This window comes from Crocuta crocuta, unplaced genomic scaffold (genome assembly GCF_008692635.1).
Source record: "Crocuta crocuta isolate KB4526 unplaced genomic scaffold, BGI_CrCroc_1.0 scaffold59-1, whole genome shotgun sequence".
Taxonomy (NCBI): domain Eukaryota; kingdom Metazoa; phylum Chordata; class Mammalia; order Carnivora; family Hyaenidae; genus Crocuta; species Crocuta crocuta.
In genome coordinates, this window is record NW_027551579.1 from 1,449,963 (window position 1) to 1,474,880 (window position 24,918).

The window sequence follows — 24,918 nt, forward strand, 5'->3', positions numbered from 1 at the left end:
AGTCCTAGCTTAATACGTGGACATAGTATGTGGTGTTTGTTGATTTCGAGACTGTCTGCATTATAAAGGGGCATTCAAATTACAGCCAGTCTGAATGGCCCAGCCAGTAGAATACCACATTATTTGCACTGGAAGTTTTATTGTGTGGCCTCCTATTCACAGGAATTTTAGCAGGCGCCTTGCCGCAGGACCGGGCAAACACGGTTAGGATAATCCCCCGTGAACATGAGCACACAGGAACCAGAAACCGGCCTGAGCTCTCCTCCACCTGTCATCTCGGTTACAGATAGCTTTAGGTGGCAGTGCTTTTCCATGGAATTTGTCCTGTTTGTGTGTGTTCGAGGAAAGAGATGTTTAGACTTTGGAACTTGAAGGGCATGTAACTTTCTTAGGGCCCCTCATGTCATGTGACTTCAAGACATACGGTCACGAATCCCCCAAACGTGTGAAGATTTTCTTCTTCGTAAAGAAACACTTTACGAAGGTGTTTCTGGATGCTGAGCAGACAGTAGTTTCCTTGACGTGGATGCTGGGTGGTTGGCTAGGTTCACTCACTGGTTGAGGTGATGCACTACCTCCCGTGGTCATTTAGGGTCCCACTTCTACATTTTAAAACGGTCACGTGCTCTGGACCATTAGGTTGAGTTCTTGAGCACTCATCAAAACCAGCTGTTACAAGCAGGAACATGAAGGCTGCATAGAAGGCAGCAACTAGACATGAATGTGTTTCCTGAGTTCCTGTGTGTGGAGTTTACAGATGGGAGCTGGTCCTAGGAGGTTCCCTGGAAGTTGTGGATACGGGTTTGGAGGTCAGAGGCATGCAGTAGGGTAAGGTTAAAGGTGGGCTTTGCAGATTGAGGAGATGATTTGAACAAGTCACTGGGGGTAGGTTTGTTGGCTTGGCAAGAGTCCGGGTAGAAGAGAGGACCTGGGGCCCACTGGAGGGAGACAGAAGTGACTGCCCCAGAAGGAAGTGGATCCTTGTGGTTGGTGACAGGAAACCAGTGACTAACTTGCTTTTTGATCTGGGCCCCATGTTTGCTACTGGATTAAAATGAAAAAGGACACTAATTTCTTTAAAATCTTTTTCTCTAGGTTAGTTTTCTACCTCAGGAATAGCCATGCCCTCATGCTGGATTATTTTTCATCTCTGCTTCAAACTCTTGCCTTTTTAGTATGTTTTTATTGAGATCCTTGGTTGTTGCCATTATGCCACTACTTTGCTTTTAACCAGTTATCTTCTGTTCCCTGTTGTTTCAAATTCATCAGTTCCAGCTAGTAGTCTTTTAAAAAATCTCATTGTCTTGTGATTTCATCTGTGAGTTTTTTTTTAAATCACATCATGTTCTTCTGAGCTGTTCCGTAACATCAGATAGCCGTGAGGACTTTGCGGCTCCATCTCTTGAACACGGTGTATGGTGCCTGTTCTGCGGCAGTGCGTTCTCCGGGCCACATGCCTTTCCTTTCTGTTGGCAATACAGGGGTGTTGCACCTGCTGTCATACAATGCAGGGGACTGACGGATCTTCCCACTATACCCCTCTCATGCCAGCTTGTTTTCCCTTCTGGGTGTGCGTGAGGCTGTATTTTGTGTTCTCCTGAGATTTTTTGTTAAATGTACCTTAGCAAAGGTCCCTTCTGCCTGGTTGAAACTGGGATTTCCACCGTTGTGAGGATAACATAATTCCAAGTTAACGATATTTTCAATTCTCTACATAGACCTAGAGTCTGTTTCTGACCCTTAGCTCTTTTATCCAAGGACTTGTCCCCAGCAGCCATTTATCACCAGTCAAAGCAGAACAAATAACCGTTTCTCTGCCTCAGGGTGGGCCCTGGGGGCGGGGCCAAGGCTGAGCTGCTGCCCCTGCCCCTCCAAGCGTCAGGTGCAGGCTCACCAGACTGGTCTCCTTAGGGTGGCTGGAGAACGCAAGGTAGCGGGCTGGCCAGACTGGCGGTAGGATCACAATATGAGGCTGACGTGTAAAAGCGATTTAAAAGGATTGTAGTTTCTTTTGGTTTTCACAGCTTTGAGTGCTAGGCAGAGACAGCTCTGAAAGGCTCACACAGAAGGCGGACACCAGCCATGGAAGTGAAGTCACTCTGCCAGAATGCCAGTTGCTCCATAGATCCACAGGGTCCTGAGCACAGAGACACATGGGAGACCACGCTGGGCTGGGGTGGAGGTTGGTGGCCACGCAGCTGTGCAGTCCCAGTGAGAGCCCAGAACTTCGGAAATTCTCAGTTGTGGGATTTGCCTAAGACCTTAGGGTTTAAGGCTGAAAAGTCATGATCCAGGTCCCTTGGTTTCTAGCCCCTTAATTGCAGTCAGCTCCCCTTTGAGGGTCAAGATGGCAGCAGTGTTCCTCATCATTACAGTTCCCGGACATGGGGGTCAGGGGACAGCTTCCCACTTCGCTGGGAGCAGGGGCCGGAGAGGGTGCAGCAGAAGGCAGGCAGGCAGGCCTTGGGCTGCAAGCATGCTCAGTCCCTTCCCCAAGTGGGACAAGGCAGAAGGTGCCACTACCGGATACACTGTAGTTAGAATCTTGATAAGAAGGGAAGTTAGCAGCAGGCTGGGGGAACTTTCTAAACCCAGGGAGCCACTAATTTTGTGTGTACTTTCCTTCCAGATGATAATTTACTGTGATGTTAGAGAATTCAAGGTTGCCATAAATGGTGTGCACAGCCTGGAGTACAAGCACAGATTTAAAGAGCTTAGCAATATCGACACGCTGGAAATCGATGGAGATATTCACTTACTGGAAGTCAGAAGTTGGTAGCTGACATGCTTGCTACAAAAACTGAAATACAAAATGGCTTATGTAACACTGGCCTCGTTAAAAAGTGCATCTGTTATTATATTGTTTATATATATTGTTTAAATGAGCTTGCATAACAAAGTCCTCCTAGGTGTTCAGTCTTGCCATGCAGTGTGGCTCTGTGTAGCCACAGCGTAAGGAAATTCAAGCAAGAGCAACTTCCAGCCATTATTCAGGCCTTTCTGCTCTCTCCCCCACCCTGGCCTCCTTTTTAAACGCGATTCAGCTTCAACAAGTATCTAGTAATACAGTAGCTAACACACATCGAGTACTTCTTTTCTGCCAGCACTGTACCAGAGGCTGGGGATATATGTATACAGTGGAACATAATACTGCTTTGGCCCCTGTTCTCTTGAGCTCAGAATCTTCTGTGCTCTGCCACTGTGCCACCGATTGTTCTATAGGCGTTAACTGTGTGAAGTAACCAGAGACTGAAAAGAGTTACTCAGCTATTGAGTCACCTAGACGTTAATTCCCAAGACACTGTTCCTACTCCGGAGACTGCTTTCCTAACCAGAGTTCGATCCTATCCCGTAACTGAAAGAATTGATGTTGCCCTTACATCTGGCAATTTCCTTTAACATGATTGATAAATATCTAGCTCTACTAGCTCTAAGCACTGCCGAATAATTAACACTATGAAATCACAGCACAAAGATTAAGTCAAAAAACAGTGAAACAAAAACAAATGGCATGAAAATTAACTTGATGTCCATCTCAAGGCCACTCATGTCTGTACCAGTAAACGCTTACAGTACTTGCATTAGGGTGAGTCAGAGGTCTACACACACTGCAGTAGAAAGTTTAAGGTAGATGATTGCAATTTGTAAAACGTTTATGGGTGTAACAATGCAACTGTCAAGATTAGATTTAATGACTGTTCATAAAAGAGGCACCATCAGAAAATAAAATACACCAAGACCAATGAAGTAGAGAGTGGTGGTATAAAACTGTTGCCTGTCTGCATGCCAACAGACTTCACCTCTCTGCTCTTCTAAAGATTAGTCCCTCGTCATTAAGGAGCGAGATCAAAACATTGTTATACTTTAAGTGATTAAAATCAAACCTGTATCAGCAAGTTAAATTGTTGCATTTCTGTAAATTTTTTATTATTCTTTGAAGCGAGTTGGCAGAAGTTCTTTGTAGAATTCTTACAGGTCAGATCTTGTCACGGGAAATTTCAAAGGCTTGGGATGGGGGAGGTAAAAAAGCTCAATCAGTTTGATCATATTATCATGAAAATTGCTGTGCTGAATATGCTACCAGGATTTAGGAATATTTTCATTACATATTTTGGTTAGATTTTATTTGTACCCATATACTGAAAACAATACTACTACCAATCTGATTTTTTAAATGTACTCCACGTAGAAGATTCTGGCACATAGTTCTTTTCGCTTCATGTTAACGTATCATGCTACATCCTGCCAAGCTCATGGTGGGGAGGATGGGTCCCAATAAGGAATCTCCCAGGGTTTGTGTTTTCTTTTCCTTCATAAAGACCAGAGGGTATAACTGAGACGGAGACTACAGTCCACTCAGGAAAAAAGCCCACATATGTCGTCGTTTCCTCTAATTCTTAAACATACTTGATTTTCACTTGTTTTGTACATGGAGTTATTACTAAGACATAAGACCGATTCTTTGACAGAAAATACAAAATATTAAGATAACGTTTTGAAAAGCTATTAGCATTCACCAATGAAATCTTATCAAGACATTTCTTAAAGGGGAGTACACATTGCTAGCAAGCTATAGCTCTACAGCTGCAATCCAGCCTTTTGCTTCTTTGTCAGGATTCTGCATGAGATTTCTGCACTAAATTAGAACAAAGGCTTTCAGACATTTCTAAACGGTCTACGGGACAGTTCTTAGATGCTTTGGATTTTTTTAAGGCATAAATTAAATCTGCCGTTATTGAAGGCATTTTATTTTTATTTTATTTGAGCCTTCACTTTCACCATGACATCAGGGATTAGAAAACTTGAAAGTTCCAGGGAACCTGGGTGGCTCAGTCGGGTAGTGTCTGACTTTGGCTCAGGTCACGATCTCACTATTTTTGAGTTTGTTAGCTGTGCTAACAGCTCAGAGCCTAGAGCCTGCTTCAGCTTCTGTGTCTTCCTCTCTCTCTGACCATCCGCCATTTGCACGCTCTCTCTCTCTCAAAAATAAACATTAAAAAATAACTTCAAAGCTTGAAAAAAATCTGATACTTTCTCATACAAGTAATTCTTGAATTACCACCAGGGGATATGTGATCATTTCTAACTCTGGAGAAGCCATGCCCCCTAGCGTTTCTAGGCCTTTCCTAGCTGTGGAATCTGCCATAAACAGCCTGTTGCCTCTGGCCCCACCAAAGACAGGAGGTTACACAAGACAATCATAGTCCTAAGTGGAAAATGTCCTCCAGGACTAATTCCTTCTGAGGCCACGCACAGAAATTATGGCTAAAGTATCACCTACCCAAAATGAAAAGTATTCCACAAATACCTTTACAGTCAAAAGCACTGTTGCTGAGTGCCGAGTAGCTGTCCCTTTCCTGCCAGGAGGGAAATCCAACACGGATACCACATAAGACATCCCTTTATGGGAAAAGTAAAGGCTTTAACTGTCTTAAAGAGAGGTACCTCTGTCTTTGAGTGCTGAAATTAAACAGGTCTGATATCAATAGCATCAATCAGAAAAGACGATGACAAATGCGTAGACAAACAGCAGTCTGTATAAAAATAGGCATCGTTTACTCTTCCTGCGGTTCTGTACAAGGGGCGGGAGAGCAGCGCACGTGGCTGGGGTTCGCACAGAAGTCCGCGCGGGTGTGAGGGCACCAAAAATAATATGGTACCAAACGCCCACAAATACAAAGAAGAAGAATAAACCCGACCTCTGAACGGAGCAAGACAGTCCCGAAGCGCGGAGGGTTAGAAGTAGCTCTGCAGCGGCTCCCCCAGGACTGCCTCCAGCTGCTGGACGGTCCTCTGGCACTGCCGCTCCACTTCTTCACATTCATCTAAATGCAGAAAGAAACCTGCCTCAGCTGTTGGTTGTCCAGTTCTTCACACCTTGCATCATCTGGCCATTTTTCAGTCCCAAGAGGGAAAATGAAACCTGTCCATGAAGCAGAAAGCATGGTGCCCTCCTCCCAGCCCGCTTCCTGGTCTGACTTGAAGGTGAGGGAGGCCCCCCGAAAGAGCGACACAGCGGACCTCCCGAATTCCTAGTGCCGCCCCACTCCAGGACGTGAGCGACACGGGAGCACGGACTGTGAGACCAGCACTGGGCTACTCGCCGCCTCACCCCTGCTGACTGGGATGCACCGCTCTCTCGGGCGGCAGGGCGTTCGCCGCACCCAGAGCTGTGTAAACCTGGCCTGAACCCCAGTTCTACCTGCTATGCTCCTTTCAAAGCCTCCAGTTTCCTCCTTTATGAAACAGGGAGAAAGGCACCCACATGTGAGGACTGCAAGAGACCCTCCAGGTAGGGCACGGAGGAAATGTTGGCTGGTGCTAACAGGCAGCTAACCTACTGCAGTCGTTGGCACCAGACCTTCTGATAGGCCCTCATGTCTGCGGACCGAGATACTCAATCCTATCAATGTGCGAGGCTAATGAGAAACAGTACTGTAGTCAGTTTTTACCACCATAAACACAGAAGTAAAGGAGATGAGATTCCCCTGTAAACAAGTTTCCAATGTTCGCAGGGTGGTCACCTAGCACGCTCCCCCACCCTACTCAACACAGGAAGTCTGCCCTGTGTGCACTGTCATGTGGGGCGGGCGGAGGGTGGGGTTTCTGTCCAAATGTCCACGATCACCGGGCATACCTTCACAGACTTTTTGTCATTATGTCTTAGTAGGTTAGGAATTACCTTCCATCAATTCAGCTAAGAAAGGGATGGACTCTGGTAGCAAGACAAGATAATTCTCCTTTAGTTTTTCAGCCAGTGCTAACACCATAATCAGAGCAGCAAATCGAACCTGAAAGGAATAAAAAGGTAAAGAAGGATTTTAAAAACCCTCCAAGATTAGCAGTCCTATATTTATATCTTACAACTGTCTAACTTGAGACAGGTCTGCCTTTTTAAAATTTTTAAAAATTTATTTCTGAGAGAGAGAGAGACAGCGTGAGCAGGGGAGGGTCAGAGAGAGAGACACAGAATCTGAAACAGGCTCCAGGCTCTGAGCTAGCTGTCAGCACAGAGCCCGACGCGGGGCTCAAACCCACGAACTGCGAGATCATGATCTGAGCCAAAGTCGGATGCTCAACTGACTGAGCCACCCAGGTGCCCCCAGGTCTGCCTTTTTAAACTAAACGTTATTTCACATGAATTGGTTCTTCTGTCCACTCCACTTTCATCTCAGAAAACCCATTTATATGGCAACTTAGGATCTGTTTATGATATGGACAACCTTATACCAGTGGTTTTTACAGTGTCTTCCAATACTGCAGGGCTTAATGCGAATACCTTTTTCTAACATTTTCCTTTAAAAACAACAATCAAATAAAAAGCCACACACAAACTCAAGTATATCATCTAGTTTACGTGCACTGAAGCTCACAGGCTCACCTGGCTGGGGGCAAGGAGGCCAGCCTGGCCCCTCAGGCAGGACCCTTCCCTCAGAAGCCTGACTGGGTCCCCACTACAGTGGTGGGAGGGGCCGGCCGCTCAGCACAGAATTAAAAAACAATGACTATCGTGATGTCCCGATCTGGGAACTTAAAATTAAGTCTGGGTGTTTCTCTATTCCTATTTCATATTCCTAATTCATATGTTTTCTATTCTCAATTTCATATTTCTGGTCTATGACAAGGAATGCAAACAATTGTCTGGCTCTGTTAGTAATTCACTTCGAAACAAAAGCTGTACTAATCCCCTTTCTGGTTTTGGATAATGACAACAAAATATCTGGATACAGCAAAATGACTTCTTTAAAAAGCCTATGTGACTACCTGACTTTTTTTGATATTGTACATTCAAAATAAAATATTAAGGTAAATTAAATGCTGTAAGCTTGTAAGACCCTGTAATTTAAAATCTGGGGGTTTGTGAAAATAGCCTCATTGTTCTCTCTCCTAATGTTATGAATTTCAAGTAATAAATCTTTTGATAAAATTCTGCTTCACTCTTTGTTCACTGAGGTACTCGTATGATGATTAGATTGCACGGGGCTGTAACTCCCATTCATCCTCGCCCATGTGTATGTCGGTCCACCACTACTTACCTTCCGTTATTTCACAAAATCCTAAGCCTGATACACACGACGGAGAGAATCCATTGCTCTAACTCAAAGGAATGTTCTGTGTACAGACTGAAAGATAATCTCTGGGCGCATGAGGACATTTAAATATGTCACTACTTGCATCTAACACACCGTGGGGGTGAGGGAGGACTTCTATTACACATAAATAGCCTCAAACTTCTGCCCAACAGAGCAACCTCTAGTTCTAGAAGCCAAGGAGCTGGTTGACCACGGGCCTATGGTCACTATCGCTTCAGGGCTGTTTAAATGGGGAACACACACAGCTTCGGGGCCTGTCGACCACAGCACCCACCTTGGGTGAGGAGTCTCTTGTCTTTAGTAGAATCTGGTAGTTCAGCGGTTTCCATAGAGAGTCGTCTGCCATGGCCACGGAGAACTGCGCTATGCATGGGATCAGGTGCTTCGTCACTCGCTCCTGGAACCGTTCTTCTCCTCCCAGCCTGTTTTCTAGCTACGAGGAGGGAGACAGGGACTCTGAGCAACAAGTCTCCTGTTTGAGAAATCTCTGGTGTGTAAATACACTTGTCTACTCTTTCATATCAGCAGGCTCGATGACCGGTGTGCAATTTGAATGCTCTCTAGAGCAAACCGATGGTTTGGGGCCGTGATGGATGGCCATGGCCCTTGGCATCACCCCTCCCTCCCTGCACAGAACAGCTGAAAGGCGTTCTTCCAGACGGCAGCCAAGCCCTAAAACATTCTGAGTCAATCCAGCTTTAGAAAATTAAAAATCTAACCAAGAGACCTTATAATCTGCCTTCTATTTGAAAAATTCAAAAGTAAAACTTGGTACACACCATTATGAAGGTAAGTTCTGTACATTAAAAATGAAAAATCGATTTTGAAATAAAAATTTCATTTAAAAAAGCCTGAAGAAAGCCCAGCAAGCTGCAATTTTAGAACATATAAATCTAGTAAATATCTAACAGTGAATCAAAAAAAATGAAATCTTGTCTTGCGCAGTAACGTGGATGGAACTATAGAAGGTATGCTAAGCGAAAGAAGTCAGAGACAGTATCATGATTTCACCTCTATGTGGAATTTAAGAAACATAACAGATGAACAAAGGAGAAAGAAGGAAGAGTAAGATAACAGAGAGGGAGGTAAACCATAAGACACACCTGAATACAGAGAACAAAGGAGGGTTGCTGGAGGGAAGGTGGGTCGGGGATGGGCTGGATGGGGGATGGGCAACACAGAGGGCACTTGTTGGGAGGAGCACTGGGTTTTGTTCTGTAAAGTGATGAATCTACATTCTACTGATACCATTATTACACTACATGTTAAGTAACTTGGATTTAAATATAATTAAGAAAAAAATTTAACAGTGATAATTTTCTTATCCTGTGTCAAAAAGATGGTTCCACGTGGTTACCTGGTCCACCAGGGGCATCATCAAGGCTTCTGCTCTCTCTTTACTGATAAAATGCTGAGTATCAAACAGGAAGATTTTATATAAACAGTTCAAAATAAACTGTAATAGCAAGCAGCACTTTTCAGGGTCATCGTCAGAGTCAAAAAATGCTTCATCTGTAGATAGGGGAGAGTAAAAGTGAAAAAACAATTGATTTTCACAATTTAACCTCAAAGTTTAAATTCAAATCACTATCAACACTACAATCAGAAGAATATTTCTAAAATGATACAGAAATCTGGATGAAGGCATGACAAAAAACAGGTGGCTCTCAGGGAAGTGGCTCCTTCTGTAGGAGACAAGTTCTCAGTTCAGATCCCTTAGTTTGGCAAGTTCAACTACCACTTATCAAGTGGGATACTTATTAGCAGTAAAGAAAACACCAATCTTCCATCTTTACATTTTAAAGTTATTTTCAGTAACCTACAGTAGCACGTACCCATTTACCGTATTCTTTTTTCTAAGTGAGTCGACTGGTTACTAACATGTTTTCATTCTGCTGAAGCAAACACTTCAATGCCTGTTGACTGCGAAGTAAAACCTTCACCCTCGTATTCATTACACCTCCTGTACCTGTGTAAGGTGCACAGGGCAAAGGTGTCCACGGGACTCAGCTACCCACCTGTTTTGGAGATGTTCACCTGGTTCAAGGTGTCAGCAAAAGGCTTCACCAAGTGGCCAGCAAACAGAGTAAAAAGCCCTTTCAGTTTCTCAGCGATGCTATCTGCTAAGTTGTAAAATGTCAAAAGTCGGTCCTTTGGGGCATCCTCTGTTTTAGCCCAGTCAAACAGCTAAAAAGATAAGGTGGTATTAGTTTATTCTATGTGTCTTATAACACTTATGGATGGGCACAAAGGAGACGTGGAAGAAGAAAGCTTACCTTGAAGAACAGGGGCCTGAATGTGACTTCAGAAAGTTTTACCACCATGGCTACTAGACAGTCAATGATATAATTCTCTGTTTTTCCAATTTCCTCCAGATCATCCTGAAAGCAGATTTATTAGCCAGATTACTCACATGTGGATCTAAATAACTTTGACAAGTAAAACAGATTACACAGCTAGATTTTTCTTTGGCTCTTAAACAAGCACAAGTTATATCCTAATATAACTTTAGGATATGGGGAAACGGAAATGAGCTTACTTCAGAATGCTGTGCTCTGAAGTCCAGGGCTTCTAAGAAGAATGTTGTTAGCTGAGCCTGGTGGGATGTGAGCTCTTCCTTCTTCATGACCCCAATGTGCTCTTGCAAGATGCTCATAAACGGGCGCATGTGCTTCTACCAGTAACACAATAAAGAGATATGCCGACGTTAAATATTCTCAGAGTTCATTAATGCATTTATCAATTAAATAACCATCCTTGTCAGGGTGCCTGGGTGGCTCAGTTGATTAGGTTAAACAGCATATAATTTCAGCTCAGGTCATGATCTCACGATCCGTGAGTTCGAGCCCCATGTCAGGCTCTGTGCTGGCAGCTCAGAACCTGGAGCCTGCCTGAAATTGTGTCCCTCACCGGCCCCCCCCTCCCCCGTCCCTGCCCACGGTGTCTCTCAAAAATGAATGTTAAAAATAAAAAAACTTAAAAAACAACCATCCTCTTCTAAGTGAAAACAAATTTCAGTACCATATCTCCCTTCTCCAAAGTCTAATACCCAGTGTAATCTAACCTTCCAGTTCTTCTCAATTTGCTTGTAAGTTCTGTTGATCGCTGGCAATAAGACTCGGGGTGAAAGCGTGGTAGCCAATGTCTTTTTAAGGGATGTGACACGGAGATTAGCTTGTGAGGCAGAACCCATTTCACTTGTGATTTTCTCCAAATGAACCACCTACAGGAATATAAAAACCATGATCAAAGCCAGTATGGAAACTCACTGACAATGTCTGCACACTTACAGAAGTCAATCCAGAGGCTAGTGGCTGGGGAAAGCTTGGTGCACTATAGCTTCACAGAATTCCTTTCAAAGCCAGCCTTAGACACCTGTAGGTACAACTGAACAGATGCCTCTTTCCCAAGTGGAGTCAGGGATGTATGTAAATGGCGGAAGGCAGAAGGACACAGAGCACTCAGACTGATGGGAGTTTTTAGAGGACAGGAATCCAGAGACCATGAGAAGAGTCAAGTTTGTTCTTGCTAAATAATCTAGAAAGCTCCTCAGATGTAGGGGTCCCTTTCTATAAAAAGTCTACTTTTTAGATGCCTCAGTTGGTTAAGCGTCCAACTTCGGCTCAGGTCATGATCACACGGTTCGTGGGTTCAAGCCCCACGTTAGGCTCTGTGCTGTTAGCTCAGAGCTTGGAGCCTCCTTCAGATTCTGTATCTCCCTCTCTCTCTGACCCTCCCCTGCTCACGCTTTCTCTCTCTCAGGAATAAAAAACATTCAAAAAAAAAAAAAAAAGTCTACTTTCAAGCCCTGGCTATCCAGTGTGTGAATCAGCTAAATAATTTTCATCATAGCAGCTGAGGCTCCTAACCTCATAAATGGCAAATGACCAATACAACACAATAGAGTGAAGACTGTTCTGGGGCATTTTCAGTTAGAAGTGCCCTTTGCCCACTACCCATGTGCCAAGTAACCACTGAACAGCAACAGAGGGATTCTGGTTTTGAAAGACACCTTAGGATTAAAAAATCTTTCACATTAGAAACAAAGAGGGCACACAAGATTCTACAACAAGTAATAAAAGGCAGCTCTACCAGCCCACCACCAAGGATCTCACGGAGGGAAAAGAAAGGCGATAAAACACATTCTGTAAGGGGCGTCTGGGTGGCTCAGTCGGTTAAGTGTCCGACTTTGGCTCAGGTCATGATCTCACGGTCTGTGGGTTTGAGCCCCGTGTGGGGCCCTGTGCTGACAGCTCAGAGCCTGGAGCCTGTTTCAGATTCTGTGTCTCCCTCTCTCTGACCCTCCACTGCTCACACTGTCTCTCTCTCTCTCAGAAATTAAAAAACATTAAAAAAAAAAACAACAACAACAAAAACACATTCTGCAAAATCAAAATAGAGAGGAGCCTTGTAAGAAAGCAATGACCATTTCGACATCATGATCAAGCAGGAGGGATGATGGGAGAGGAAAAGGGCATGGCATGTTGAGGTTTTAGAACTATTCTTCTGATCGTAGTGTTAATAGTGATTTGAATTTAAACTTTGAGGTTAAATTGTGAAAATCAATTTTTTTTTCACTTTTACCCTCCCCTATCTACATATGAAGCATTTTTTTTTTTTTTGACTCTGACAATGACTGTGAGAAGTGCTACTTGCTATTACAGTTTACTTTGAACTGTTTATGTAAAATCTTCCTGTTTGATACTCAGCATTTTATCAGTAAACAGACAGCAGAAGCCCTGATGCTGCCCCTGGTGGACCAGGCAACCACGTGGCTCACCTGGGCCAGGACGCCTTCTAGGTGCGGGCTGATGAAGTGTGGGAGGGTCTCCACAACCTTCTGCAGAGCCGCCAGGGCGCTGAGCAGATGGACCTCACCGGGGACCAGCTCACTGCTGTTCTTCACTGTTGTCAGCAGTGACGGCATCAGGCTAGACATAAAAAACAAGAGCTTTAGAGTAACTCTAAGAACAGAGAATGGAGGAAGTCATGACGCAAAAATGCAAACAATTGTGCCCATTACATCATGCTATGTCACAGCCTACAAAACGTTGTCTACACATTTTATGGGACTCACAGCAAGAAACCTCCCAGTACCAATAGTTACTCATTTTAAAAAATAACAAGGCCTTTCAATTTAATACTTGCTCTGCATCAGGCACTGTGCAAAAAGCCTTACGTGCGTCCCCGCACCAGAATCCCATGAGGTAGGTACGGTCTGGGTTTTAGAGATGGCAGAGCTCTAACAGACTAAGTAACCTACCCAGGGCTGCACAGCTAGAAAATACCAAAGTCCAAGGGCAAAGTCAGGAGCATTCAACTCTGAACATGGGCTGCACGAGGCAGCTTTTGCCTGAATGGATGGAACCCCCCTCGCAGGGCTTCACCCCTGTTTCCTCGTTACAGCTGGCCCAAGGGGGAGTGAAAAGTGGGAGGCAACAGACATCATAAAGGGAAATTAAAATGTTGTGGTTTTTAGTCTGAAGATCAAATCTTAAACCTAATGTTATGTAACCTCTACTGAGAGGCCAAAAAAAAAAAAAATCGCTAAGGTATTTTTCATTTGTACCCAAAACCCCACGCGAGGGCTTCTGTCCCAGGCCCCAAGTGTACCTGGGAAGCTGAGGGATGGCGAGCGCTTCCAGGGTGGAGGTCGCCTCTGCCACGCACAGCAGGGCACTTCCCAACACATTCTTCTCTTCTTTTGCTTCTGGTGCAATCAGTTTCACTGCAGTGTCCAGCACGGGGACAAAAGGCTCTGGATTTTCTGCACCAAAATTCTTACACAAAAGCTTGAGAGTATATAAAGCGGTCTGTCTGTTTATTGCTTGTTCTTCTGTCTTTTTTTTATGCTGCACAATGGCCAAAAGGACTGGAACCAGTTTTAGGAAACGATACACCTGAAGAGATAAGCCAAAATTTTTAAATTAGAACTACAGAAAAATAATACTAGTCCGTCTTTTCCCTTTTTTTACTGCTGGAGACACCTAACTGGAAATGAGACCAAGAGGCCCCATGCCGCACAGTTAGACACAAGCAAATGTTTTCTTATCTGCTTTATTTACCACTGAGCCAGAGTATGTGCTTTTGACCAAGTTTGGACGTATTTACATTAACACACACACCGGTCTGAAGTAAATGAGGATTAGATCACGCTAAAGCTAAGACAGCATAGGGTCCACATTAGCAACAACTCCGTTAGGCTTAGATTCCATTCTAAGAACTCTTATCCCAATTCCTATTAGAATTAACATCACGTTTTAGGAACACACCTACTGTCATTATATTCAGATATTAATATACTTATTTAAGTTGTAGTACTCAGGGAAGTGACAAACTCAAGGGAATTAAAATGCAGCTCTTCGATAAAGCAAAGAGTGGTGACTGGGTATCGTGGACAGTCCTCACTCACAATGGTCTTTTTCCAGGACGTACGCTGCTGTAGCTTGTTGTTCAAAAGATCGAGGGCTTTCCGGCGGACAGATGGCAGCGGGTTATCCAGCAGCCCTCTGATCACAGCTATGAAGGTTTCTGTGGGCAGCAAGGCATTGACCTAGACAGTAGTTTTAAAATAATTTTAAACAAGGGATGAGTCATTCAGATTAAGACTGATTCCTGTTCGCTGCATACCCTGTTTAGTTCTTACACTAACCTTCCAGGTAGGCATTACTAACCACATTGAAAAAAGAAAACAAACAAATAAACAACCAAATGCTGATGTTAAGACTAAGTGAACTGCTCAAAGTCTTGTAGCTAGATTTTGAACAGTGATCCTAATGTCAAGGCCAGTGATATTTCTAACGACCCATATACTCTACCGAAAAAGGTATTTTTCTTCTATTCTGCTTGCCTAAAGTAGAACATTATACAGTATTAGATGACTGAATCTTAAAGTATCATTTTTAGTGAGAAACATGCTCTCATAATTTGTAGGTAAATAAGCATTTTCAGATGAATTTATCTCTAGCCATCAAAAGATATTTTTCCAGGAAAAATGTGAGCTCCATTATGGTAAGAAAAACTATTGATAAGTTTATTCCTAAAGTAAAACTTTCTATCAAATAGTTTCACATGGACATAAAAACAGCAACAAAACTCAGTGGATGGGGAGAAATGGAAGCCTACCTTATCTAACATGTCGTAAGCTTTGCTAAGCAGTGCCCGCCAAAACTTCACAGTTAGCTTGTCTGCATTTCTCTCCATGGACTGTGCTACAGCATTAATATAGCCAAGAACTGTTTCTAGCAACCTAAAACAAAGGAGGCTCATATGAGAGTTCTGTCTACTATTCTTTCAGCTTTTTGGTAAAAGCTGGAAATTATTTCCAAATAAAAATTAAAAAAAATTATTTTAAAGTAACATACCTCTGTTCAAGGCCCTTTAAAACCTGAGCGCCACCACTTTCAACCACCTAATTTTTAAAGAAAACCTCATTAGAGCAGTATGCAAACTAGTAATAAAAAAAAAAAATCATCTGAAGTAGGTGCAACGAAAATCATCTATAAGACTATTCAATTCAAACCTCCCAAGGACCATTTTCTGACGTTACAATTTAATAAGGTCAGATCTTCCCCAAATTGTAGTAACTCTATTCCCTTTAATTATTCTATTCAGTGATTATACTCTATAGATACTGATGATACCTGTATGTATTAGAAAGATTCAGAAATACAGCCATCTACACTCATTTACCCACTAATTTTATGAAATGTTTCCACTGGCTCCTAGCTAACTGGATGACATTATAAACATTACAGTTACTAGCATAATCCCTACCTCTCTCATCCCTTCCCTTGGAAAGTGCCTCCAGCCCCACAGACTTGAACCTGCCGTTAAATGTTGTCAGAGAGTATGCCACAGTCAGCAACATGCTTTTCTGGGGGCATCAGAGTTCTGAGATCTGTCTACCGAGACTTATGTTGTCCTAGTGTTCATTTAACAGTCCTCGCATCACAGTACACATCACAGCATATTTGCTCATCCGCCTGGGGAAGTATGTGCATCTCCAATGTGACTGGAGAGTGTGGACTGCTTCCTGAAACGGCTGTCCGGAAACAGTACCCACCGTGGGTACATAAAAAACCGTGTCCCCACAGCCTCACCACTTCCTATTAAGAGCTTTTATTTTTTATTTAATTTTTTAATGTTTTACTTATTATTGAGACAGAGAGAAACAGAGCATGAGTGGGGAAGGGGCAGAGAGGGAGGGGACACAGAATCTGAAGCAGGCTCCAGTCTCTAGCTGTGCTGTCAGCACAGAGCCTGACACGGGTCTTGAACCACGAACTGTTGAGATCATGACTGAGTGGAAGTTGGACGTTTAACCAACTAAGCCACCCAGGCGCCCCTGTTTTTTTCTGTTGTCTTTAAAGGCAGGCCTCATGTTTTTATACTTGCCAATCTATTTTCACTAGCTTAAAAGATAGTTCCTTTAAAAAAAGCAAAATCATTCTGTCATAAACACATTTAAAAGAACACATCACCTTTCTGATAAAATTACTGGAAGCCAGGAGCTGCGACATGAAGGACACGGACAAAAACTTAAAATGCCGCAGCTGCTTGCTCGTGTGCGTGTCTATATTAAAAATCTGTAGCACCTTTTCTTGTGTTTCACTTTTAGCGGATGCTGCTTTGGAAACAGCTTCTGAAAAAGAGCAACAGGACAGGTGACGTCACTCATCTTCACGTGGGGTCTTCACAAAGGCAGACGTAATGAGCATGGTCAAAGGGGTACAATTTTCTGAGAGGAATTTCTGAATCTGTCACACCCCGCTTTTCCTCTCCTGAATTAGTGAAAGATGTGTATTTACCAACAAAGCATCTAAGAGCCCAGAGAAGAATGCACGTAAGACAAACACACACACAAACAGGACAACTGAGACAAGCAAATGAAAGACAAAGGCATTTAAAAAGGAACCTTTAAAGGTTGCCTCCATTCCCAATTCTGAAGCCTTAGAAGTATTTACACAGTGGCTCACAAGAGTCTGAAGGAGGGTCATCTCTAGCCTTCAACATTTAATTCTAAAATTTTGAAGATGTGTGTCCTAAAACTTTGTAGAATCCTGTATCCAAATTTATCTAATCTTAAAAGGCTTTGAGGGTACAGTGACTGGAGGGTCCACGGTGGGCCACTTAAAGACCGCTCGCTGTCCTAGAGAGCAACTCAAATTGAAGACATTTCCCATAAGCAGTCACCACACATGGCTCTCCAGGCTCCTGGTCTGTCTCTGCCAAACCTAAGCCGACTGTGGGATCAGACAAGCCACCACCTGGCCAAACAGCTGGCCATACAGAAAACAGTCTCCATGGATGGGGCCCTTAGTGTCTTCTTTCCAGTGCTCCTTGCTGTTCTGTTTCAAAGGGCAGAGAACTAAAAACATACTAAATCCTTTCTTAAACCAGTCTACCTGGTGCTGCAATTAGAATTTTTTTCAAGACTCGCATATATGGTAAAAACTTAGTATTTAGTTACCAAAGTTGTGGCACCTATTTTTTTCTTGTAAACATCTTCACAAATATTCTAATGAGAAGACACAGCTAATACGCCGCTAACTAGCTGTCACTTTATCTGTAACTCATGCTGGATATACCTGTACTACTCCACAGCCAACATACCCACACAAAAGCACATAAGTATAAAAGCCAATGTGCTGATTCGAAGGGGGACGTGTACTCCAGTATTTACAGCAGTACTATCAACAGCAAAGTATGGAAAGAGCCCAAATGTCCAACTGACAAATGGATAAGAAAGATGCATATATATACTCAATGGAATGCTACTCAGTAATCAAAAAAAAAATGAAGCCTTGTCATCTGCAACAACATGGATGGAACCGAAGTGTGTTATGCTAAGCGAAAGAAGTCAGATAAAGAGAAGGATCATATGATTTCACCTCTATGTGGAATTTAAGAAACAAAACAGATGAACAAAAAGGATGGGAAGGAAAAATAAGATAAAAACAGAGGGGGGGACTAAACATAACAGACTCTAAAATACAGAGAACAAATGGAGGCTTGCTGTGGGAGGGGGTTTGAAGGTTGGGTTAAGTCAGTGATGGGCACTAAGGAGGCCACTAGATGGGATGATCACTGGGTATTAGATATGTGATGAATCACTGGATTCTACTCCTGAAACCAATAGTACACTGTATGCTAATTAACTTGAATTTAAATAAACAAAAAAGCCAATGTGTGAGGAGAGGCAAGGAGAAATCCGACTTACCATTTTCTGTAAGGATTTGAGAAGGCACACAATCACATAAAAAATTATTAAGTTACTTATAAGAAACCCTCTAAGATTTACCGTGTGCTCTGAGGATGACCTGCACGGTCTTCTGCATCGATTCAACAACAATGAAACCTGGTTATGACTGACCTTCTTTTTCCTCTGGCAGCTTCATTAAGTACTGAAGAAGATTCATCAAGCTTTGTATCTGATGTTGGACACTAAATTCACAACAGACTGAAATCCAAAATTCAGTGTCTGCCTCTAAAATAGCATCCTGTATAGAGAAATGAAACAGGCAATAAAACTGTATCTATCGAATTTATGTAACAAGCACAAATAAGGACAATGTTTGAAAAATATTTCTTAGCATGCAAAGGCATTACATACTGGTCCTTACAGTCCTATGTATCACCAGATGAATGAATTACTGAGCTTCTTACCTAAAAATACCAATTTATGAGACGTATGTTGGCATAATTCCAGGAAAATCTGCATTATGATTTTTAGAACTAAATACACTTTTACTCAGAATAGGTCTACCTCTATTCCCAGACCTTATGTCTAAAAAGTCATTTAAAAGCAGTCCTTGACCTGTAAATTCTGCCCTCATCTATCCAAACAGGGCTCTTCAAAACGACCACCATGTTGTAACCGTTTTTGACGACACGGACGCTCCTCCCTTTGCCCCAGGAAATGCCTTAAAAACCACTTTCAAGAGGCACAGTTTAATTACTTTACAGCTGCGCTGTTAAGCTGAAAACAGAACCACCCACCATCAGACTAGACCAGCTCTTAGAAAGGTTAAATCACCCACAGCAAATGATCAGCTGCTGCTGAGGACACTCAGGAGTGCCACAGGCTCGGAGAGCAACTGCAAAGATCAAAGGCTCTTAAACACGGCTGCGAGTGAGGACTGTCACATCATCCATGTGAGCACCGGCAGTCCCACACTTCATGAACACAAACGTTCTCCTTCTGATCACCCCACTCTATACTCTGACCTTTTCTCCATAGGCAGCCAGCAGCACGGTTTTTGTGACATACTGTTCAAAAAGCAGGACGAGGAGAACCCAGAGGAATCTTTCTGCGCCCAGCGTGTCAACAAGCTGAACGAGGATAGGCAGGCGCCTGTGCTCCGGGACGTGTGGGAGTGCGTCCACAAATACATTCACGATTTTCACCACGACCTCTTCCACATTTCTTGTGACTTCAGCTGAGTCTCCGCCATCAGACTGCAGAACAGCGAGCAGGGACAGTCAGTAGGAGCAAACAACCCTCCACAAATGAAACTTTTAAGTGGACTCAGAAAGGCTTTCAGATGTGCCAAAAAAAAAAAAGTGCGGAAAGAATCTGAATAACCAAAGAACTATCAATAAATATCCAAAGAGTACAGGTGGTGGACCAGGCACTGCTGGTGAGCCCGTCCCCGAAGATTTATCATCTGGACGAAACAAGACTCACACATGGAAAGAACAGTAGGGGGCACTGAATGGCAGATGCCAAGTATGGGGCACTTAGAACAGGTCTGTTCTCAGGCCGACCAGGAGGCTACACAAGTCAAGCAGGACCTGGGCCCTGCTCCGAAAAGAATGGGTATAATCGCCGTGTACAGAAAGGCCAACAACTCCCTGCTGCTTTTTTTTTTTTGAACTTTATTCAAATCATTTAACTCTGTTATTGATCCTCCAAATACGGCTGTTGAGTCAAAAAATGAATACCTACTTGCACGAATGAATGAACCAATGCCCTCCGTTTCTCCCTGTCTCAACACTGCACTCCACAAACTGATTGACGTTACCTTCTTCACACACACCGTGCACGCTCCCAGATCTGGCCTTTTCACTGAGCAAATCCTGTCCTTCGTTTATGCCACTTCAAATTCTCTTTCTTCTGAAACTCTGTGGTCTTCAGGGCTGACATGCGCCCTCCTCTATTCTGAACCCTTCACCACTCCTCATTCTACCGGCACACATGCTACTGCGCATACAGCTACTTTTCTTTTTCGATCAGTCCTCTGTTTGTTGGGACCTGTTGGACATGGACAATACCAACCTAATGCCAAGATTAAAAGGAGGCGGTGCTGAACATGGTCATCCCTGGAATGGTCAATAATGTGAGAAAGGCATTAACAACAAGTGGGAGTAAACAGAAAACTCCAGCAGATGACCAAGCTCATTCATCTTCAAGGCTGCTTTTCAAACTGTTCACCCTTATTGGCAGACACTCAATCACCTTCTTGAGTACCTGGCTCTTACTGAACGTTTAGAAAATGTTTGCTGAAATTGCGTATTAACAAACTTGCCACTTTAGCTCTACAATGTCCTATCTTCACTGACCTGTCACAGATATTATCCAACTGCAATGTCCTGAAATATACAGCAAATGCAAATCCACGGTCAGAGTAGCACTAAGACGCGTGTGCAGTTATGCCCTCTCGGCAACGCAGAACTAGCTATGCACGTTCACGTTTTTGGAAAGGACGTTATTACTAAGACTCATTCTTAGCTCCACCATTCTAAAATTTCAGAGGCACAAACACGTGACCATTTCAGAAAGGCCTATAATGTCATTTTAGTCTCATACTATATACAATTATAAAATTAAAAGAAAGACCAACGATGGTATAAAACAGCTTACCTGAATAAGTGCTGGGATAACCATCTTCACTGTCTTGTTAATAACTTGAAAACTGTAAGTATCATCCAGACGCATGACACTGGCTCCCATAAAAGTGAAAATAGACATGATGTTGTGTAGAACTTTATCCTGAAATAAAACAAACCTTTCAGCATTTTCTATTTTAAGCACGTCAAATATCAATGATTCATTATAACTTAGCAATAAAAGAGGAAACAACCCTATTGAAAAACTGGCAAAGGATTTCCAAAGACATTTCTCCAAAGACAAACAAATGGTCACTGAGCACATGAAAAGATGCTCAACATTATTAGTCATTTAGGGAGATGCAAAATCCAAATAAGATACTTCACACAGACGAAGATGACTATTAAATAACAAAACAGTAAGGGGTGCCTGGGTGGCTTAGTTGGTTGAGCATCCGACTTCAGTTAAGGTCATGATCTCGCGGTTCATGGATTCAACTTCTGTGTTGGACTCTGTGCTGACAGCTCAGAGCCGGGAGCCTGCTTCCGATTCTGAGTCTCGCTCTCTCTCAGCCCCTCCCCTGCTTGCACCCTCTCTAAAATAAACTTAAAAAGACAGTATCAACTAGCACTGAAGATACGGAGAAATTAGAATTCTCTTATGCGGCTGGTGGGTATAAAATGGTATTATAGATCCTTTGGAAAACAGGCTGGCAGTTTCTTAGAATATTAAAGTTAACTTATGACCTAGCAACTCCACTACTAGGTATACACCAGAAAGGAAACAACTTAAGTATCCATCAACTGATGAATAAGCAAAGCATGGTATCTACATATAATGGAGTATTACTTGGCCATTAAAAGGAATATAGATTCAAGCTTCAACATGGGTGAACCTTGAAAACATGATGCATAAGGTTTTCACTTTCATGTTTCAGACATTAAAAAGGGCACACATAATCCAGGATTCTTTTTATAGGAAATGTCCCAAATAGGCAAACCTACAGAGAGAAAGTAGATTAACGGTTGCTGGGGAAGAACTGTAGTGACAGAATGAGAAGTGACAGTTAATGAGCATGGGGTTTCTTTCTGGGGTGATGAAAATCTTCTGGTAGGAGATAATGGAGACAGGCATACAACTTCGTGAACATAATGAAACCAGTGAACAGTACACCTATTTAAATGGTTGAATTTTATGGTGTATGAACTGTATTTCAATAAAAACAAAGAAAAAATATCAATGATTCTTAATTGTTTCTGGATTATCAATTCCTCTGAGGGCTACTGACTCTCTTCTAAGAAAACAAACCCTAGACTCAAAAATCTAGCACGTGATGTTAGTACAGAAAGACCGCCGAAGTTCATGGAGAACCCCGGTTAGGAACCTGTGACCTAAATCCCCAATAGGAAAAACTTCAATCTCTTCAGAAGATGTATTTCTATAAGGGACATGATTTCTCTAACTGAGGCAATTCATAATCCAATTACTTTCCTCAAGTCACTGGCTGAAAGCTGTCTGAGGAGAACAGGATGGTAATTTTTTTCAAATAACACTAATAAGGTTACATGGTGCTGGGCTCTGTGTGAATCATAAACTACTCAGCCATGTCCTCACAATAATCCTACAAAGAAGGTTACTATTATTGTGACTTTACAAAAAGAGAATCCAAAGCTTAGCACAATCAAGCAGCTCACGCTGCCTCAGCTATTAAGAGACAGGGCTGGGGCATCTGGGTGGCTCAGTTGGTTGAGTGTCAGACTTCGGCTCAGGTCATGATCTCTTGGTTTGTGGGTTCAAGCCCCGTGTTGGGCTCTGTGCTGACAGCTAGCTCCGAGCCTGGAGCCTGCTTCAGATTCTGTTATCTCCCTCTCTCTCTGACCCTCCCCTGCTCATGCTGCCTCTCTCTCTTTCAGAAATAAATAAAACATTTAAAAAAAATTTTTTTTAATACATTTAAAAAAAAGAGAGAGATAGAGAGAGACAGGGGTGATGGTCCCACCAGTGAGACCCAAAGTTCCTGGAATTCAAACCAGTGAGCACTTAACGTATTTCCACAGAAGAAAGAAAATAACTACCTGAAGCCTCAAATCCTTAATACTTACAGGAAATATTCCAGCAACAGTACCCAAAAGTAAAAGGGCATGGTGATGGGTCTGAGGCATCTCTGAAACACGGATGCACTGGACGATCAATTCCACATTGAACTTCTCCTCATCTAGAACATCTATAGTTATGAAAAAAAAAAAAACCTCTCTAAGTGGTAGGTACAATCACACGCACAGCAGGGAGTTCTCCCACCCTTTCCTTCCAGCAAAGTACATACCCTTTGGTATTTTGCCTCCTTCTGGAGAGAGCTTCTGGCAGATGTTGAGCAAACAACTAAGTATTAATTGTTTGGTGTATTCCATATTACCCTGCTCCAGTGGCAAAGGTTCTAAACTCCTTCAGGACCCCCCAGAAAAAACAATGGGAAATCAAAGAGTTACACAATTTCAGTGATACATTAATGACCACTATCCACAACACACACTTCACTAGGAATAACTAAAATATTAATATTAAACATAAGACTATAAACAAGATGTTGAGATTCTAATGCTAACTTTTTTCTTACGCAGGTAGGTGCTTAATGCCAAACTGCCTCTCTGTTGTACTTTCCATCAACTTATTTGAAACCTTAGAGAATTGCTTTGCTTTTCAGGCAGTGAAAGTAAATATCCACACTAAAATGGCATTCACCACAGCTATCAATCTCATAATTTACACCTAAAAACATAGCAAGTTTCACACCTGATCTTTAAATACAAATAATGAGGCCCAACGGACACGATGTTGAAAGGTAAGAAGTAGGCTATATGGGGAGTGGTCACTTACTACACAAGTCGGGAGGAAGATCAGTTTGGGGCACTGGCTAAGAGTACCTAAAACCTTTCTTTTCATCTTTCAGCTACAGTATGTGATTTATTTTACAGACTAGTTAAATAAGAAAAGACTGTTGCAAGGAGACTGTTAGAGAAGACGTGCAGGAATTAGAATCTTACATAGATCAAAGGCAAAGGCAAGTGTCATTACCTTGACAGCAGGTTAAAAAGAGTTGGTATCAGTATCTGAGGGCTTTTGAGTTTCTTTTTGTGCTGCAGTAACTCAAGGATGAGAGTTACTCTTTGCCAGTAAGAACCTCCAACTTCCTGCACAGATTCTAGATCTTGTGATTTTCTGGGAAACAGAGAAGAAAACAATGGAAAAGCAAACACTATGAATACTAAATAGAAACTATCATACTCATCCACGTATGCCAGACTGATGGGTATCAAAAAACTCAAAATGGTTTCAAACATTCAAGGGCTGGGGAACAAAGGGCACTTCCTCACTGCACTCATAGCTCTTACTTCTGCTGCATTTTTTGCCTTCTAGTTTGCTGAACTGTGCCCAAGGACTTCGTCTTATCTGGTGGCTCCAGTTCTATTCTGACTTGTTCAGCATTAACAGAAATCTGAAATATGAAGGAAGAATGGTTGATGATAAAATTGCACGGGATAAAATCAGAGAAATAAATGTAGATTTACTCTGGATTTCAGCTCAGGTCATGGTCTCACGGTTCATGAGACTGCGCCCCGCGTTGGGCAATACAGAGCCAGCTTTGGATTCTCTCCCTCCCTCTCTCTACCCCTCCCCCACTCACACTCTTTCTCTCAAAATAAACAGAAAAGACACAGTGAAAATATCCATGTCCCCTTTTACATTTCATATGACTCTAGAGCTCCAATCAATCCCCAAAGGCAACCAGTGACAGTTTATGTATTCTTTTCCATATACCAACACCTGTATAAAGATTAAAACACACACACACACACACACACACACAGGACTGCTCTGCACCTCATTTCCTTTAATGCATCTTAGAAATCTAAGAAAATATGTCAAAATTCTGAGAACTGCTAAATCTGGATAGTAGGACTTCCCCATATTATTACCTATTTTTGTAAACTTGTT

The 24,918-nt window shown here is 42.6% G+C and overlaps 2 protein-coding genes across 4 annotated transcripts in view; one reads left to right on the forward strand and one right to left on the reverse strand.

Moving 5' to 3' along the window:
- Positions 1-3,902, forward strand: part of LGALS8 (galectin 8) — a 38,126-nt gene extending 34,224 nt beyond the window's left edge. For all 3 annotated transcript variants that reach the window (XM_077751716.1, XM_077751717.1, XM_077751719.1), the window contains one exon: positions 2,630-3,902. In XM_077751716.1, coding sequence (XP_077607842.1) covers positions 2,630-2,779 — 150 coding nt within the window. In that variant the 3' untranslated portion in view covers positions 2,780-3,902. The remainder of the gene's footprint in view (positions 1-2,629) is intronic.
- Positions 3,903-5,533: 1,631 nt separating this feature from the next.
- Positions 5,534-24,918, reverse strand: part of HEATR1 (HEAT repeat containing 1) — a 48,078-nt gene continuing 28,693 nt past the window's right edge. Inside the window, exons 25-45 of the mRNA XM_077751715.1 lie at positions 24,315-24,418; positions 23,998-24,141; positions 23,249-23,367; positions 23,028-23,149; positions 20,959-21,087; positions 19,323-19,553; positions 18,469-18,595; positions 16,577-16,737; positions 15,458-15,504; positions 15,219-15,342; positions 14,506-14,646; positions 13,707-13,993; positions 12,874-13,024; positions 11,158-11,316; positions 10,633-10,767; positions 10,370-10,474; positions 10,112-10,280; positions 9,451-9,605; positions 8,368-8,526; positions 6,683-6,791; positions 5,534-5,825 (exon numbers count right to left, since the gene is read on the reverse strand). Coding sequence (XP_077607841.1) covers positions 5,737-5,825; positions 6,683-6,791; positions 8,368-8,526; positions 9,451-9,605; positions 10,112-10,280; positions 10,370-10,474; positions 10,633-10,767; positions 11,158-11,316; positions 12,874-13,024; positions 13,707-13,993; positions 14,506-14,646; positions 15,219-15,342; positions 15,458-15,504; positions 16,577-16,737; positions 18,469-18,595; positions 19,323-19,553; positions 20,959-21,087; positions 23,028-23,149; positions 23,249-23,367; positions 23,998-24,141; positions 24,315-24,418 — 2,967 coding nt within the window. The 3' untranslated portion in view covers positions 5,534-5,736. The remainder of the gene's footprint in view (positions 5,826-6,682; positions 6,792-8,367; positions 8,527-9,450; positions 9,606-10,111; positions 10,281-10,369; positions 10,475-10,632; positions 10,768-11,157; positions 11,317-12,873; positions 13,025-13,706; positions 13,994-14,505; positions 14,647-15,218; positions 15,343-15,457; positions 15,505-16,576; positions 16,738-18,468; positions 18,596-19,322; positions 19,554-20,958; positions 21,088-23,027; positions 23,150-23,248; positions 23,368-23,997; positions 24,142-24,314; positions 24,419-24,918) is intronic.